A 16,703-nucleotide genomic window follows, 5' to 3' on the forward strand; every position below is an offset into this window, starting at 1 on the left:
GCTGCACTCCAACCAAATGTCAACAACACATTGTTTCCAAGCTACAAGAAAGCAGCATGTTCTCTATTTTAAGATGGCTCTTATAGAGAAACTAAGATGAAAAATTTATAATCCTAAAGTAATAATAGAGATGGTAGGTAAATGTGACACCTGTCAAAGGGACTTTTCCTAGTTTTCAAATGCAAATAGGCACGCCGAAGAAAAGGGAGTGTAAGATTAAGGTTCTGCTTTATTTTAATCTCTGTCTCTGAAAGAGAAAGCTCTTTGCTCTTGGCAAGAGGACTAGAAAATCCTTTACAAGGATGCAACTGCATGCTGTGTGCTTCATGCACGCATCTTGCTTCCCAGCACAGAATCAGGAGATATGCTATAGGCTGAGTTTGGCAGGAGGTCTAGTGTGTGTGTGTGTGTGTGTATATATATATATATTTGAATGCCAGTATCTACCACATTTCAGAGAACCATGGAATAATGGGAAAAGCCAACATAAGAAGAGTTCAGTTGGGAATATTCTTCCCAACGTGCACCGCCTGCAGGCTGCAAAACTGAAAGACAGTATGAGAGAACGCTGTGAGAGCGCAAGCGGCTTAGTGACCATGTGAATGAATTAGCACTGGTCTACTGTGAGGGCTGGCTCAGTGAAGGGAGATAATTCAGCTTTCATTTTAACAATGTTGTGCACAATGTTTAACACTGTAACTGTAATCTAACTGTCAGGGATCTCACCTCCTTCCGCACTTTTCTCATCCTTGACACAAGTAGCATGTAAAGACCCAACTGGATTACAGGAACATGGCTGGCACGGGTTAGGGTCATCTGGTAATACCTACCAGAAATAAATAAAAGTATAAAAAAAAAAAAAATCCAGTGAGTTTCAAAGCTAAATCTTACCTTTTAAAAATTAGAAACTGGTACTTAATTTAAAAAACCCACAACAACAAAATCAGGATTGAATCATACTGTGTTTAGGGTTTGTTTGTTTCAAATAAATGTGCAAGTTTTAACAAACACTGAAACAGTATTGTTCATTCAGTCTATTAGTTTGTTATTCAGTCTGCATGTTAATCTTAGCAAATTTTTACCAAAGAGACACTCGAGTAATTGAGGTCCCAAATTTAGTTTGTTAAATAAAAAGTGTTGTATATAAACTAATGTTAACAGAAATGTTTTTATCATTTTTTAATTACAGTGAGTGAAGGCATGCTTTAGTTTTTAAACCTTTTTGGGTTTCGAGTAGCTAAATTCTGCAGCATTGTGATAATGAATGAGAAGCATGGATTGAAACTTATTGTAAGTGGAATAGTTCAGTTACACGGTCTGAGATGAGCGAAAAACAATAATTAAACTACAGGATAAATGAAGAAAAGTGAACACTAGACAATTGAACAATTTGCTTTCACCTTCCCTTTTTTCATCTTAGAAAAGGAACCAGACAAGGCCCAGATTTTATTATAACAGTATGCCTGGGACAAAAAGCAAAAAGTGCAGAGAAATCTAGGTGTCCAGATTCCATCATTCTTTTTTCCCTGTGGGCAGCAGAGGATTTACCTGGAAGGGGATGGAACTTATATTGATTATGACTGGCAAGTGCAATCATATTTCCCTCTGTGAGTATCCCCATCATTTTGGGACCCCATGTAGCTGTTCGTTTCAAGTGTCCGTAAGGTCAGTTGACCTCTACTTGGTGTTGCCTGATGAATTGGGCACAAGCAGCAAAGAGCTATCATGTTGAGTGTAAAAGCTTATTAACACTTCCATTCTGTGCCTGATCCCCAACAACTCAGGGGACAAGACCCAACACAGATTGAACCCTGTGTATCCTCACCCTTATTCCAAGATTCGGCATTTTTACCATTGATGAACCAGCATCTCTGAACATGGAAAGCTGCTAAAACCACACTGAACCTTGAGAATGTTTTCACAGTCTTTTTCCATTATTAGGAAGAAAGAATATTCTCATGGTTAAGACAAAGAAGTTAGAGTGGTATTTTCAAAAGCGCCAAAGTGACTTAAGAGCACAATTCTTATTGACAGTCAATGAAACTTGTGCTCCTATATGTCATTCATGCATTTCTGAAAATACCTCCATATGACTTGGGATGTGAGAGTTCTATTCCCAGGCTGGCCATACTCTTTCTTTGTGACCCTGGACAAGTCATTTAGCCCTACATTTTCAAAAGTCTGGCCTTCCTACTGTATTTTCAGAAGCTTGTCCACATTTTCTATACTCACAATTGACTGTGGACACAAAAATTAGTAGTTGGAGGACTGCTTACATTTTGCTCCAAAATAAGTTTAAACCATTCAGCTGGTGACAAGAGACCAAAACTCTTTCTTCTATATGCTTTGAAGACAAAGTCCAACCTTGCTATATAGGGGGAATTTTTAATTTTGTTCATTTGTTGTTAGTCTCCATGGTAGTAGAGGGAAGAACAATCAGGCCCAGTGGCCAAACTTTACTGAACTGAGGGCCACAATGATAATGTACCAGGAAACTCCAGTCACCCAAGAGGCACACGTAAACAGAATAGAGAGAGCAGCTCTCTGTATCTTTAATACAGAGTAATGACAGACCATGGAGATAATGGATCTCAGTAGGTAATGCTTCTTCTCATGGCCTCAATTCAGACCGAGATTGAGCATCACCTTCTGGAATTTAGTGTAGCATTTCCACAGACCATATCTCTTTCTATTGAAGTGGAAGGCATCCCAGGATATATTGTAGAATTTTGTTTATTATGTCTAGTTTGCAACTGCATTTTGGCCATGCCTGATAAAGGTCAGGAGATGCTAACAGAACGATTTAGAAGTACTACTACATTATATTTAAAGAGCTTAAACAAATTAGAAATTCTCCTTTCTCCCAATTTCCTTACCACCCCCAACAACTACAGCAATATCTCTGCTTTCTGAGAATGTATGCTGAAATTCTCTACGATGCAAAAGCTGTGTTTACAGGATTGCATCCTCCTTTAATTCAAACTGAAGTACTAGCTGGAGGCCCTGACCTTAAGTACATTCTTTCATATCAACACAATTTGCTTTCATATTCCTGTGAACATCTACTTTACAGATTTCTAACTGTGAAAGGCGACTAGTTTGCTGTCAGAATTAGAACTTAACCTTCATAAAATGGCAATCAAAAGTGTGTCTTCTCTACTTAATAACCTAACTCCCCACACAGAAGTGATAGCTTGAACTACACAGAAGCGACAGCAGAGCATACTTTACCCCTTTTGGCCTGAAGTAACCATCAGTGCAGGTCTCACAGTTTATGCCTGCAGTGTTGTGTGTGCAATTAATACACACTCCACCTCCAGTGTATTCTCCATGGATATTCAAACTCTGATTTCTGTCTGCAATATTCTGATCATAGTAACATTCCTTAGTCTTCCCGTGACAATTGCATTCTGAAAAAGAGACAACTATAATAGCAAACCTCACACCCAGGCTACAGACATGCAGAAATAACATTTTTACTGAAGTATTAACAAGATTCTTTCATCATTTTGACATCTATGCCATGAACATTGAAACAAATAGCATCTTTACTCATGAGCATACCACTTCTTCAGCTCTTAAATATAATAAGGTCCACTCTCAAATGGTGCCTGGAGTTCCTTCAGATAATATTTCTTTCTAGGGGACTTGTCTTTGGAAAAAGCCCTTTTTAAAAAAAAAAATGCTGCAATATGCCATTTTAAATTGGTGATCCCATAACATTTTGCTGAATGCACATGTTGCTCATGAGAAAGTTGGATAGTACAAGACAAGAAGATACAAGAACTACAAAGAATCTATTGAAATGTTAAAACTCTTAGCGACATTAATATTCATCAAAGCTAAAAAGGAAGCTCAATGGAAGTACTTCATCTACATATAATGTATGTTGGATATGGTCGGAACAGAGACCTCGAATCCAACCCCCTTCAAATTTCAGGGCAGTTCAAAGTTGAATCTTCAGATCCAAAATTGCCCCCTTTGGCTTTTGTTCCAGGCTGGACCCAAAATTACAAGAGGACAATATTCTGGTTTGCTTCATGAGATTTCCAGCATTAAAATGTGTAAAACAGTCTGTAAGATTTCAGCACTATTGAATCAACCCTTTTACCACATTTTGGCCTCAGACCCACAACCTTAGGCTCAACTTAACCGGGATCTAAATTCCACTTCCCTGGCCAACCTCTAATATTTTCCTGTGTGTTATAAACAAGTTTGGTGCCTGGTTTGTATAAAAGTAAAATTTTGGTAATTATCATTTCTAAATTTTAATAAAGAGGAATCCCTGATCCAAAGCCCACTGAACTCAGAGAGAGTCTGTCCATTGACTTCAGCATGCTTTGGATCACACCCTATGGGCTCATTTGCACTATTTTGAGAGCCCTGCACCTGAGGGGCTGCGAAGAGCATTAGAATAAAGGCATCTGCACTCCTGTAGCCATATGAACACTCATGTACAGTAGCCTTGTATTTTAATAGGTTCAGAAATTAAGGTAGTTTGTGACATCAATGTTAACTATTATTATTAGAGATAGGAGAAATTCCAGCCTTTTGAACTTTGTTTTCATTCCAAACCAAAATGAAAAGTTGAATATCAATATTTTTCACAAAATGTAAACTTTGAAAAAAATGATTTACAAATATCAAATTATTTCATTAGATAATGTTGAAACATTTCATATAAATATATAAATATCTTAGTCAAAATGAACTGAATTGAAATTAACCATCTTTACCTTATCGAAACAAAATGAGAAAGTCAAAACAAATTGTTTTGATATTCTCCTATTGAAAATTTAATCAAAATTGACATTCTCAAAACATTTTAATTTTGACAAAACTCCATTTTTTGGTGGAAATCTGTTTAATCAAAACTTTTCAAACAAAACCACATCTATTTATTATATGGTAAAAAACAGCATAGTGGATCTGAACATGTGGTTTACATTTACAATCACTTGCAAGTGTTATTTTGAAGTTAAATGAATTCTGCAGAGGCTTAAGGACTAAATACTACTCAGAGCTGACCAAGAGGTAAGCTAACACTTTTTTATTTTGCTTTGCTTTTTTATAACTTACCTTCACACTCAGACTTGACCAGGAACGTCCCAGCTCCCCAGGGCTTTTGATTAAACCCAGGACAGCAATGATCACAACTTTCTCCACATGTGTTGTGTTCACATTGACAAGTCGATCTCTAATTGACATTAAAAAAAATGAAAAAAGTATTAACACAGCATGATGTTAGAACAAAGCAAAAAGAAGAGCTCTGAGACAGGTGGAGGTTAGGAATACACCTCTAACCCAATATAACGCTGTCCTTGGGAGCAAAAAAAAAAATCTTACCGTGTTATATGTGAAACCGCGTTATATCGAACTTGCTTTGATCCACCGGAGTGCGCAGCCCCACCCCCCCGGAGCACTGCTTTAACACGTTATATCTGAATTCATGTTATATCGGGTCACATTTTCTCGGGCTAGAGGTGTACATGCAAACCAGCCCACCTATGACTGACACCCTCTCTTATATTATCCTGTTTTCTTCAGTGGGCCTTTAAAATCTATTCATCATATTTTTATAATGATCTTATATATTTGACACCTGTCCCTTTCCAGCAATACATTTATGCAAATTATTGCAAGCAAAGTGATCCACACCAGATTCCATGTATATTTCATTAATTTTTTTCTATGTATTATAGTTTTAACACAATTCAAATATTTGCATAGTGGCAGAACAGGATACTTCACCCCACTACAACCCCTTCCTGTGTTGCATAGGCAGAACATCGAGACAGAATTTTCTAGAGAACCCTTTCTGGTTCTGCAATGTTACCATCACTCTTCCAAGGCAAGCCCAATGGAAAGGCATAGCTCTAAGGCTATGATTGTAGTCTGACAGCTGTTCTTTAAGAATAACTGCAGAAACGGTGCAGCATTTCTTATGCAGATCTTATGAAAAAGGCCTATAAGAATAAAACCAACAGGATTCTATAGAAATTATTTAGAACTATAGATATTTTTACAGAACGAGATTTTTCTAGAGGGCTTTTGAAATATCCTATTTCACTTTATAGCAGGGATATGATTTTCTATTCAATTCTAGAGGATGGTTCAGAATTCTATAGAAAGATTATTATTTTCTATAAAATTCTACAGGATTTCTCCATAAGGGAAAGCTGGGTGCAATCTCACGCTGTTGTATCCTAGTAGCATTATAGATAAATTCAGCAATTTCATTTTGTGCATGTGTACGGAATTGGGAAGAAGCTGGAGAATCAGTCTTGAACTGAATTCCTTATTTGATTATGTTCTGATAGAGCTGAACTTGTGTGGAAAGCTAAAAATACAGAAGAAATTATAACCATTAAATTGGTGATGTTTGTTTAAGAAGAATCATGATTAATACCATGGAAGGAATAGAAAGACTGAGGCATTCAGTCTCCAAAGCTAAATCATGTAACTTGCTGTCAGAGCTGGAGAGTTTTCAAAATGGATTTATTCAGGTTTTTTTTTTTTTTTAAAGAGAAAATCTTTCACTGTTACTGTGATGGTGGATTTCAAAGTCCATCATTCTGACTGCCAACGTTATTTCACCCTGGCACAGGTTTTCGTTATATTGTGGGAACAGACATCAATTCACAGAACTCTGTCAATGGGGAATATTCATATTCTACACCATGAACAAGGAGCCTAGAAATATACGTACGTTAGTTGCTGGATCCAAAGGACAAGCCCTTGCATGGCCAGAACAGATACACATGCCTCCAACAGATATATCTTTTACAGAATAGTAATACTGTAAGACAAAACAGAGAAGGAATTGCCAAATGGATTGCAAGCTGCAGGTGGCCAAGTACTGAAACTGCTTATTTTATTTCCTTGTTATGTATTAGAAATACAGCAGATGGTATGATAGGTATCTGCTTCCTGAACATCAGATTCAGGCCTCAGTGAAAAAGAAAAGGGATCAAATTCTCTGCTGGTGTAAACTGTCATTGCTCCACTGAAGTCAGGGGAGCTGCACCAATTTATACAGCATAGAATATGGCTCACAGTTCACATACAGCACACAGATATAGAAAAAATAAAGGCTAAATATTCACAACATAAAAGAGCAGGTCATATATGTAGATTTTACACCTGTGAAGGAAGAAAGCTCAGAACACATGATGAAAGTACACTAATAGTAATGGTACAAAATTACTCAGCAAATACATACTATGTGTTAAAGAAAGAACCTTTTTTTTTTAAATAAACAAATGCTATGTAACAATGGCCTTTGGTCATCTCAATAAGGTAATGCTTTGGCATGCCCCAGACAGTGAGAAGTACAGTTAAAAACTTCTGCTGGTCTGCAGATTGACCTGATAGGAAATGGGGGTGGAGAGAAGGGAGAGTTCCCTATCCTGTTTAATAGGATAGGATATCAGGGTTGGAAGGGACCTCAGGAGGTCATCTAGCCCAACCCCCTGCTCAAAGGAGGACCCATCCCCAGACAGATTTTTGCCCCAGATCCCTAAATGCCCCCCTCCAGGATTGAACTCACAACCCTGGGCTTAGGAAGTCAATCTCAAACCACTGAGCTATCCTTGTACTTATAGTCTAGCAGTCCACCCATTGACCATTCCCTTCTGATTTTGGTGGGGATAAATGACCCAGACAAAAGCCAGGAATGCATCCATGGTAGTGAAAGAATACTTGCAAGACCCTTCAAATAAACAGGCTTCAGTAGGGCTAAGCTGCTTATATATGGGAGAGATTTATGGCTGGTCTTACAGATCCCACACTAGAACCCCGAGATGCATGTAACCATACAAAACTTAATTGGCAGTAGCACAGCTTCACGAGATTCTGTAGAAGACTGAAGACAAGGTCTGGCTTGGCAGGGACCTCTCTCCCAGCTTAATTAGACTGAAAATATCCCCTAACTAAGCTGAACACACCCACTCTTTTTAGTCTTTCCTCATATGGAAGTCTTCACATTCCTCTGATATTTGTCATTGCCTGTCTTTGTACACCTTATATTTCTGACATATCCTTTTCCCAAGAAGGGATCAGAACTGAACACTGTTCTCCAGATGAGGACATACCACTGATTTACCTAAAGCACAAGTGGGCAAACTACAACCCGCGGGACTGTCCTGCCCAGCCCTTGGGCTCCCGGCTGGGGAGGCTAGCCCCTCTGTCCCCCCTCCCCTGCAGCCACGCCTCCGTATGGGCAGCACTCTGGCTCTTGCCAAGCAGCGCGGCAGCGTGTCTGGTTCCAGCCGGACGGCATGGCTGCCAGACATGCTGCTCTGAGCGGCCTGGTAAAGGGGCGGGGGCCAGGGGCTTGGATAGGGGCAGAGGGTCCCAGGGGGTAGTCAGGGGACAGGGAGCAGGGGGCAGTTGGATGGGGCGGAGCTTCTGGGGGACAGTCAGGGAATGTGGGGGGATTGGATAAGCATGGGAGTCCCAGAGGGGCTGTCAGGGGTGTGGATAGGGGTCAGGGGATGGGGGGGGGGGTTGGATAGGCATGGGATCCTGGGGGACCGTCAAGGGGCAGGGGTGTGGATAAGAGTCAGAGTAGTCAGGGGACTGAAGCGGGGGGTTGGATAGGGGGTGGGGTCCCCAGGCGGTTAGGGGCAGGGGGGCCCGGGAGGGGGCGGTTAGGGGACAAGGAGCAGGGGAGGTTGGATGGGTGGGAGGTTCTGAGGGGAGCAGTCAGGGGGCCGGAAGTGGGCGGGGTCGGATAGGGGACGGGGGCCAGGCTGTTTTGAGAGGCACAGCCTTCCCTACCCGGCTCTCCATACAGTTTTGCAATCCCAATGTGGCCCTCGGGCCAAAAAGTTTGCCCACCCTAAATGCCCACCTAAAGGCATTATAATAATATCAGTCTTACTTTCCATTCTAACATTTTTTAAGCCACTGGTGCATCTTGAACAAAGCCTTTTCACTGAGCTTATTGCAATGTCTTTTTTCATGAATAGTTACAATTAATTTTAAACCAGCAAAATATATGAGCAGTTCAAATTATTCCTTCCACTGTGCATTACCATGCATTTGTCAAAAGCCAGTTTCAACTGCCATCTTGTTGACTATTCACCTAGTCTGGTTAGAAGTGCCTCACATTTTTCTATAATCTTGGCTAGACTGTGTAATTTTGGGTTATTTTCAAATTTTGCTAATTTGCTGCTCACCCCATTTTCCAGGTCATTAATACATTAAACAATAGTAGATCTAGTATGTAACCTTGGGCACATATTGTTAAACTGTTGCCATATTGAAAATTGACCATTTTTGCCTAACCTTTGTTTTCTTCACTTAGCCTAAAGTTTACTGTAAACATGTGTCAGCCAATATGGCCCCAAAGGGTCTGCTGAGGCAGCAGGGAATGGGTGGGCGGGATATAATGGAATAATAGTTGTCCTCTTTCCCCTGTCCACACCATCTGGATGCAGCAGCCACAAGTAGGTAGTATAGAAACCACTGTGCTCGTTTTAGCTACCTGTGGATCCTCCTACTGGGGCTTGAGTAGCACAAAGAGGCCTTAGCTAAATGATTCAGTTGTCAAGGCTGCCTAGTTTAGATCAGCTGTGCATCCTGTCTTGAGATATGAACAATTAGATTCCAGAATATTACTGTCTACAGTTAGGAGCTATTAAAATAAATAACATTCACAGCAATGGTAGAATCATTGTTCCACCTTAAAGACATATTGTCAATAAGTGGGGAAGGGTAATCAGATTTTGACCTCAGGATTTACGAGGTTTATTTTCCCCTCACAAAAATTATTCCAAGTCTCTTCTCCCCACCCAAACTGTCAAGTTTACCTAGTTGCTAGCTGGTGTTCACACAGCTGGGAAGTTTCCTACAAGCACTAGTGTAACACCAGACAAAGTCCTGAAACTTTAGCTACCAAATGGAATATGTCTTCGAAATGACAACATATAGAGTAAAACACTAACCTGTGCAGAGATGAGAATGAAAGCACTGCACGCCCTCTTTTCTTATACACTAAAACATGTTTTAAAACTGATATGAATAATAATAATGAAAGAAATCTCTTGAATTAAAATGTTAACGCCAGTATTGTGCAATGATCCAAAGGATATTGAGGGAATGGCATGAGGGGCAAAAGACATTACCTGACAACAATTTCCTGCAGATCATCTGCACAATAATCCCACATATCTTTACAGCCAGAGTAGCACTCCTACTGGTTCGTCACGTTAATAACACCATTAAACAGAAAATATAAACAAACTTTCCCTTCTGTTGAGATGAAGAAAAAAAAAAGACTGAAGAAAGGAGAGCCATTTATCTGCCCCTGGAAATTTGACAGCTAACAGAAGTTATTCATATTCTTCCAAGATTTCCTGTGGTGATCAAAGGCAGATACAGTCTTAGTAAGGATAGTTCAGCATCTATTATATAGTTCTGTGTCTTTACCAGAACTTACCCTCCTTGTAACTATGTGGTCAATTTCACTGGGATCTTTGTGTGCAAACATCATTAAATCAGCATTCAGTGTCCGTATCCTCTGAAATCTCAGTCGAATAAAGCGAGCTGAAGTGAATTCCAGCAATACTCGGGAAGGATCATCAGCACTAGGTCGTCCATTGATCAGTGATGTGTGAATCTAAAGACAGAATTATTGAAATGATCAGGTTAAATGAATATTGCTTGTGAAGATGCCAGCAAATGTCATGGTTATGGTGTCAAACCAGATAAGGAGGCAGGTGAGCATGTACTATTTCAAATATTTTCTTTTTTAGAAAGCAAATATCCCCCTGCCCCCAAAACATCACATGTAATAAAATACCATTCTTGAGCACTTGTGGAAAACCAAAACATTTTACTCTATGGTCTGGAGTGTTAACTTCTGATTGGTGTATCTTTATGATATGATTTCTCGAGGTCCCTTCCAGAAACTACATTCTATTATTCTATTTCTAGCTGATGAAAAAAAACCGAACATGACTCTATTTTCAGATCCCAGATTGAATGTGCAGGGCTGGAGTGGAGAATGAAGGAGTTGTAGCAAAGTGATCATGATAGGGTTAACTAGGTTACCCAGACTGTTACAGGATAGAGCCATGCACCACTCCTCCCTGACTTCCTGTTTTGAAAGTAAGAGTTTTCTCCCTCCCACACACACTTTGAAGCAGTGGAATAAAGCAGCAAATTCCTGCCTACAGTCCTGTGAGTCAAGAGTTTTGTTTTGTTGGACTGAGCAGTTGCTTTACAAAGGATTTATCTGTATTACTTTTATGACTCTCCTATTCACCTGAGTTCACCTGTTTGATATAATCCTGCCTGACTGAATGGAATTAAATCAAAGGGTGCTGCCAGAGGGCATGGAAACAGGGAACAATACAATGACCAAGATCAGTTACCACCAGAGAGCGTATCAAGGGTTTTTATGGAAACAATAGGGAACCTATTTGTTGGGAAATGCCCACTTACCTGTCTCCAAGCATGCTGGCAGGTTAATTTTTCTCAGTTCTGAACCTATGATCAACGGGGCACTAAACTATTAAAGAGCCTGACCTTGAGAGAAAGGAGTTGAGCAGGCAGCAGCTGTTCAGGGGTAAAACATGAATATGAGAGAGAGAGAGAGAGAGAGAGAGAGAGAGAACTACAGGGGAACATGCTACAAAGTTAACTGGTCTAGATGGTAACTACCAAAACTTGCAAGAGAAGGATAAAGTTTAGGTGAGACCAGATACCTATAGATTTTTGTTGTTTAAACACTTCTCTCTGCCTGCTGTGTACTTTTAGGTGAATAAACAAAACATTTGGAAAGAGGGAGGCTAACACCCTGTGATCTAGTCAGAGCGTGGTAGAACTGTAGGATACCACCCGGAGAGCGGTGAAGGTAGCAGAACCTGTCACGTGAGGGATACCCTTCAGAGGGGCTGCAAAGGGGCTGTATAAGATGCCACTCGCCTGTAGCTGTGATAGCATGCTGGGAATGGGGGTTTCTGTAGCCTTGTGGGAAGAGTGCAGAGAAAGTGCCTACAGGAGAGACCGGGGGAGAGATTACAGGTGCTCCTGAACCATTACAGTTAGCAACTAGGAATGACACCTTTTTACTTACAAAAAGACCAAGTTGACTCTGGAAGTCATTGTGACATGGACACGGAGCCCCCATAACTATAGTTTTATGGAATGCCTTTTCAGAATAAAACTACACTTTAAAAGGCTCAGGGGTCTATCTGCCAGGAACCCATCTCTTCTGCAAGCTAATCCAGTCACAGTAATGATTTCCATTTATACCGCATCTTTCATACAGAATGATCATTAAGTACTATATAATCCAATTTTAAATCTATATAGGCATCACTTCACATACCCACTGAAATGTAGTCACCTCTTTGGTGAAATGTGGTGCCTGTTAAACATTGCACACCAACACTACACCTCAGTTTAGGAGAATAAATGAGTATTATTTTATCAAATTCAATGCGTAGGGGGAATTTTAGGTAGGCAAAATGAAATTACCCAAATAATTTCTCCTTCTTTTCAGCATCTGTGAAGAAATCATTAATTTCCCCCAAGAAACATTTTAGAATCTCCATTAATAGTGCAGACTAAGATGTTCCTACTTCTTAGAAGAGAACAGGAAAGAACTAAAAGTACCTAGGAAACATTTGCCATTAAATCAGGAATATGAAGCTAGAATTTTAACTCTGACTCATTTAAATATGTGTTTTTTAAAAAGAAGTTTCAGCTTTAAATTGAAACAATATTTTATCAGTCTAACACTTTTATATTAGTGTTTTTCAAGAGCATACATTCATTTTTTCAAACTCTTGCACTTACGGAAAGCACAATTAGCATGCTGGATGATAAGCAATGAAAAAGGAAGATGCGGTCCTTGCCCAGGGTCAGCCCAAGGTGTTTTGCCACCAAAGCAAAACACCTCATGCTTTTCACATCTCGCAGTTGCATTTATTAATAAGTATCAGAGGGGTAGCTGTGTTAGTCTGAATCTGTAAAAAGCAACAGAGGGTCCTGTGGCACCTTTAAGACTAACAGAAGTATTGGGAGCATAAGCTTTCGTGGGTAAGAACCTCACTTCTTCAGATGCAAGTTATTTATTAATAACTTATTCAACTGGCCATTGATTTCAATGGAGCACTTTCTGAATTAGGTACTATTCAACACAAGGGCATCAGAATCTGGCCTGATATCTGCAGTGATAGCTGCATGTCCTCAAATAGCTACTAAATAAACTCTTTTCTAGATTCATTTTGGAGTCTAAGCTCTTTTACAACTATTGCATATCCATCTGCTTAAACCTCAGTCACCTTTATCTAAACAGGGATTTCCCTGTTCTTCCATTTCTAATGGATCTTGTGCTTGGAGTAGACAAAAATCCCAATGAGGACCTTAAAGCTTTCTGTAAAGCACCTGTAGCTTCAAAGGGGACTTTTTCTCTTTTTGTTTTGATTAATGAAATAGACAACACTTGTGCTTCATATGGCTTTATGGTTTCAACTTAAAATCAACACATATTTCAACAAATAAGGTTGTTTCTTATTTTAAATCATGCACATTTTCTCATTTAAATTAATAAACCATATGATAGCTACTTGAGGAATTCAACAAAACAGTATTTCTTCTACTCACAGCTTTGGTATTTGAAGTGAACTATTTTGCCAAGCAATCTTCTGAGTGCAGTCAGTCCCAAGCTGTTTTGGGGATATAAAAAAACCCAGCTGTTTGGCTATGTTGCTTGAAACCTTCATGTTCACTTGCCTTTCAGATAAACTATACCACTGGCTGGGATGTTTTCACTGGTGCATATCTGTATGCTGATGGTTAAATAAACTAGTCTAGGTCCTGATTTTACTGGACGTTGTAATTCTTTTGTAAAAGATGAATGCATCTCAGTGGAACCTGTCTCAGAGATGCATTAGGAGAATACCAGCACTTCAAAATAACCTTTATTTACCAACATAGCATCCCTGTGTTCCACTCCTCGCCAGTTTGCTTTGGATTTCATAGTAAAGCCATTGGCATATCAAGCCAGGTATTCTGCCTAAGGCAAGACAGTGGGTAGTACTTGAGATATTTCTGAGGAAGATGAATATCCCCCTTTATGCACCTTACCAGTAGTGCAATGGAGGGGAAAATTCCTTTCTGGCCCCTGCAGGAAGCTTCTGTCGTGAAGCATAACAATAAATTATTGAGGAGTGGGAGGCAGACATTTCATTCTTAAAATTATTAAAAGCAAGACATAATGTGAAATATTCCTGAAACATTATGCAAAAGTATTAAATATATGAAGATGGATAATAAGCATATAACAGTCAAATGAGTTTTATGCAGTTATTTGGGTAGGTCCCATTTGCTGGTTATCCAAATATTTTAGCTCAGCTACAACATATCTGGTTTAATCCACCATTTTGTCCAATTATTTCTACTGGTAGTTTTATTTGCTGCAGCCTTTAATAATGGAATGATGGAATAAACCCATTGTAAACAGTTCATTTTCAACTCATTTAAATTACTATTGGCAAATCAATCCCTTAGCAGCAAGTTCACGGAGCCTAAAGAAAAAACTCTGTGGGTGTTTCTTAGCATGAGCTTTTAAATTAGGATCCTAAGCTCATAATTTCAGACATCATTAGAGTTGTTTTCAAAACAGAAAAAAAAATAGACTGGAAGCACACGTAACAGATGATTTCTAACCAGATGATTTCTCATAGCCTGTGTCATAATGTTCCTACATAAAATAGTTAGAATTCCTTTCTCTGTATAATACATAGTGTATTAAACAGAGTTTGCAGCATTTCTAATAAACATCTGACTCTCTTAGTAAAGAGAGAGTTTATTATACCAAAGACCGGTTCCTATTCTATGTATTGTTAATGAGTACAGAGCTGCTTGAAATGCAATGCTTTGAACTTGCAGAAAAATGTCAAGGGCTGTGCATGCAGACTACCTCAGCTAACTCATTCCCCCAAAGAATACAGGCAAATATCAGCTTAATGAACTGTTTAGCAAATACTATTGTGTCATTGACAGCTATGCCCTACAGCTTAGGCTAAGTAGGACTTCCTCTCTTCAGTTCTACTTTGCTTGCTTTTGTCATCTTCTTGTTCCAATTGAACCTGAAACTTAAATTGCTTCCCCTGGCCATTCCTCTTCTATAGTACTGCAATTCTCACATTTGTCGTTTTTGGATGAAAAATAATTTGTCAGAGACATTGTCCTCCATGAGATATTTAAACAGATTGTTTCTTGTCAAAGCAATGGTTATTAATAAATCATAGTATAATATGGAATTCAATTCTCCTGAAAGTATATTTGTCATTTTAATTTTTCTTTGTTGCTGCAGCAGCTAAGAGGAAATATTACATTAGGTTGAAAGTTTCAGCAACAGTTGTGCATATCTAAACCCAGAAAGGATTTAGCCAATAGATACGAGGCACCATACCCTTACAAAGACAGCACTGCTTGGTTCTGTACTATTGGCTTCTCAGAATATACCTGTAAATGTGAATCTCATTCATATCAATCTGGAGACTCCTTAAACCCTTAAAAAAAAGGCGCTTACTTCCTTTGTGTTCAGGACTAAACAGCAGAATGTGCTAAATCGGTTGGGGGGAAAAGGCTGAAGGCTCACCTCTTACAGGAAGTACAATTTTCTCAAAAATGCAAAATTCTGGAGCCCTTTTAAATTTGGGGGTTTTTTTGTTTTTGTTAAAAGGAGACTGGTAAAAGGCTCTAGAATCTTCAAACTCCAGATTGCCAGTTTTAGCCTTTGTCAGCAATTCAAAGTTATACCTATCTCCTAGAACTGGAAGGGACCCTGAAAGGTCATCAAGTTGAGTCCAGCCCCCTGCCTTCACTAGCAGGACCAAGTGCTGATTTTGCCCTGATCCCTAAAGTGGCCCCCTGAAGTACTAAACTCACACCCCTGGATTTAGCAGGCCAGTGCTCAAACCACTGAGCTATCCCTCTCCCCAGGGGGAAGTGATAGCTCAATGGTTTGAGCATTGGCCTGCTAAACCCAGAGTTGTGAGCTCAATCCTTGAGGGGGACACTTAGGGATCTGGGACACTTAGTCCTGCTAGTGAAGGCAGGGGGCTGGACTTGACTTGATGACCTTTCAGGGTCCCTTCCAGTTCTAGGAGATCCATTAATAATACATTTATCATTTGTTGGCTATTTGGTGCTTGATCCAAATTCCATCAAAGACATTGGGGATCAGGCCCTTGATCCCTCTGAAAAATTAATCAGTGGTGTCAGTCCAAGTTTACAGATGTCAACATTGCAAAACTACTGCCTAAACTGGTAGCGTTAGCAGTCAGGCTGAGGACTGAAGGTATGGCTACACTGCAATTAGACACCTGCAGCTGGCTCAGGCTCAGGCTAGGGGGCTATTTAATTTCAGAGTAGACATTTGGGCTGCAGCTTGAACTCTGGGACCGTCCTAGAACCAGAGCCCCAGCCTAAGCCCAAATGTCTATGTAACCCACACACCTCCTGGGTGTGGTGTTCTGTCCCATCTAGTGGCACCAAGACTACTTAGAGAGAGAGATTAATGAGTCTGCTCTACAGCCTTAGCTAAGATAGGGTTACCATACGTCCGGATTTTCCCGGACATGTCCGGCTTTTGGGGGGCTCAAATCCCCGTCCGGGGGGAAATCCCCAAAAGCCGGGCATGTCCGGGAAAATCGGGAGGTCAGCCGGGCCGGCGGGGA

General features: G+C 39.9%; 1 protein-coding gene across 1 annotated transcript in view; it reads right to left on the reverse strand.

Moving 5' to 3' along the window:
* The window catches only part of LAMA2 (laminin subunit alpha 2), a 450,699-nt gene that overhangs the window by 267,635 nt on the left and 166,361 nt on the right, over positions 1–16,703 (reverse strand). Inside the window, exons 5-9 of the mRNA XM_034766884.1 lie at positions 10,445–10,624; positions 6,710–6,799; positions 5,080–5,197; positions 3,232–3,410; positions 727–826 (exon numbers count right to left, since the gene is read on the reverse strand). Coding sequence (XP_034622775.1) covers positions 727–826; positions 3,232–3,410; positions 5,080–5,197; positions 6,710–6,799; positions 10,445–10,624 — 667 coding nt within the window. The remainder of the gene's footprint in view (positions 1–726; positions 827–3,231; positions 3,411–5,079; positions 5,198–6,709; positions 6,800–10,444; positions 10,625–16,703) is intronic.

This window comes from Trachemys scripta, chromosome 3 (genome assembly GCF_013100865.1).
Source record: "Trachemys scripta elegans isolate TJP31775 chromosome 3, CAS_Tse_1.0, whole genome shotgun sequence".
Classification (NCBI taxonomy): domain Eukaryota; kingdom Metazoa; phylum Chordata; order Testudines; family Emydidae; genus Trachemys; species Trachemys scripta.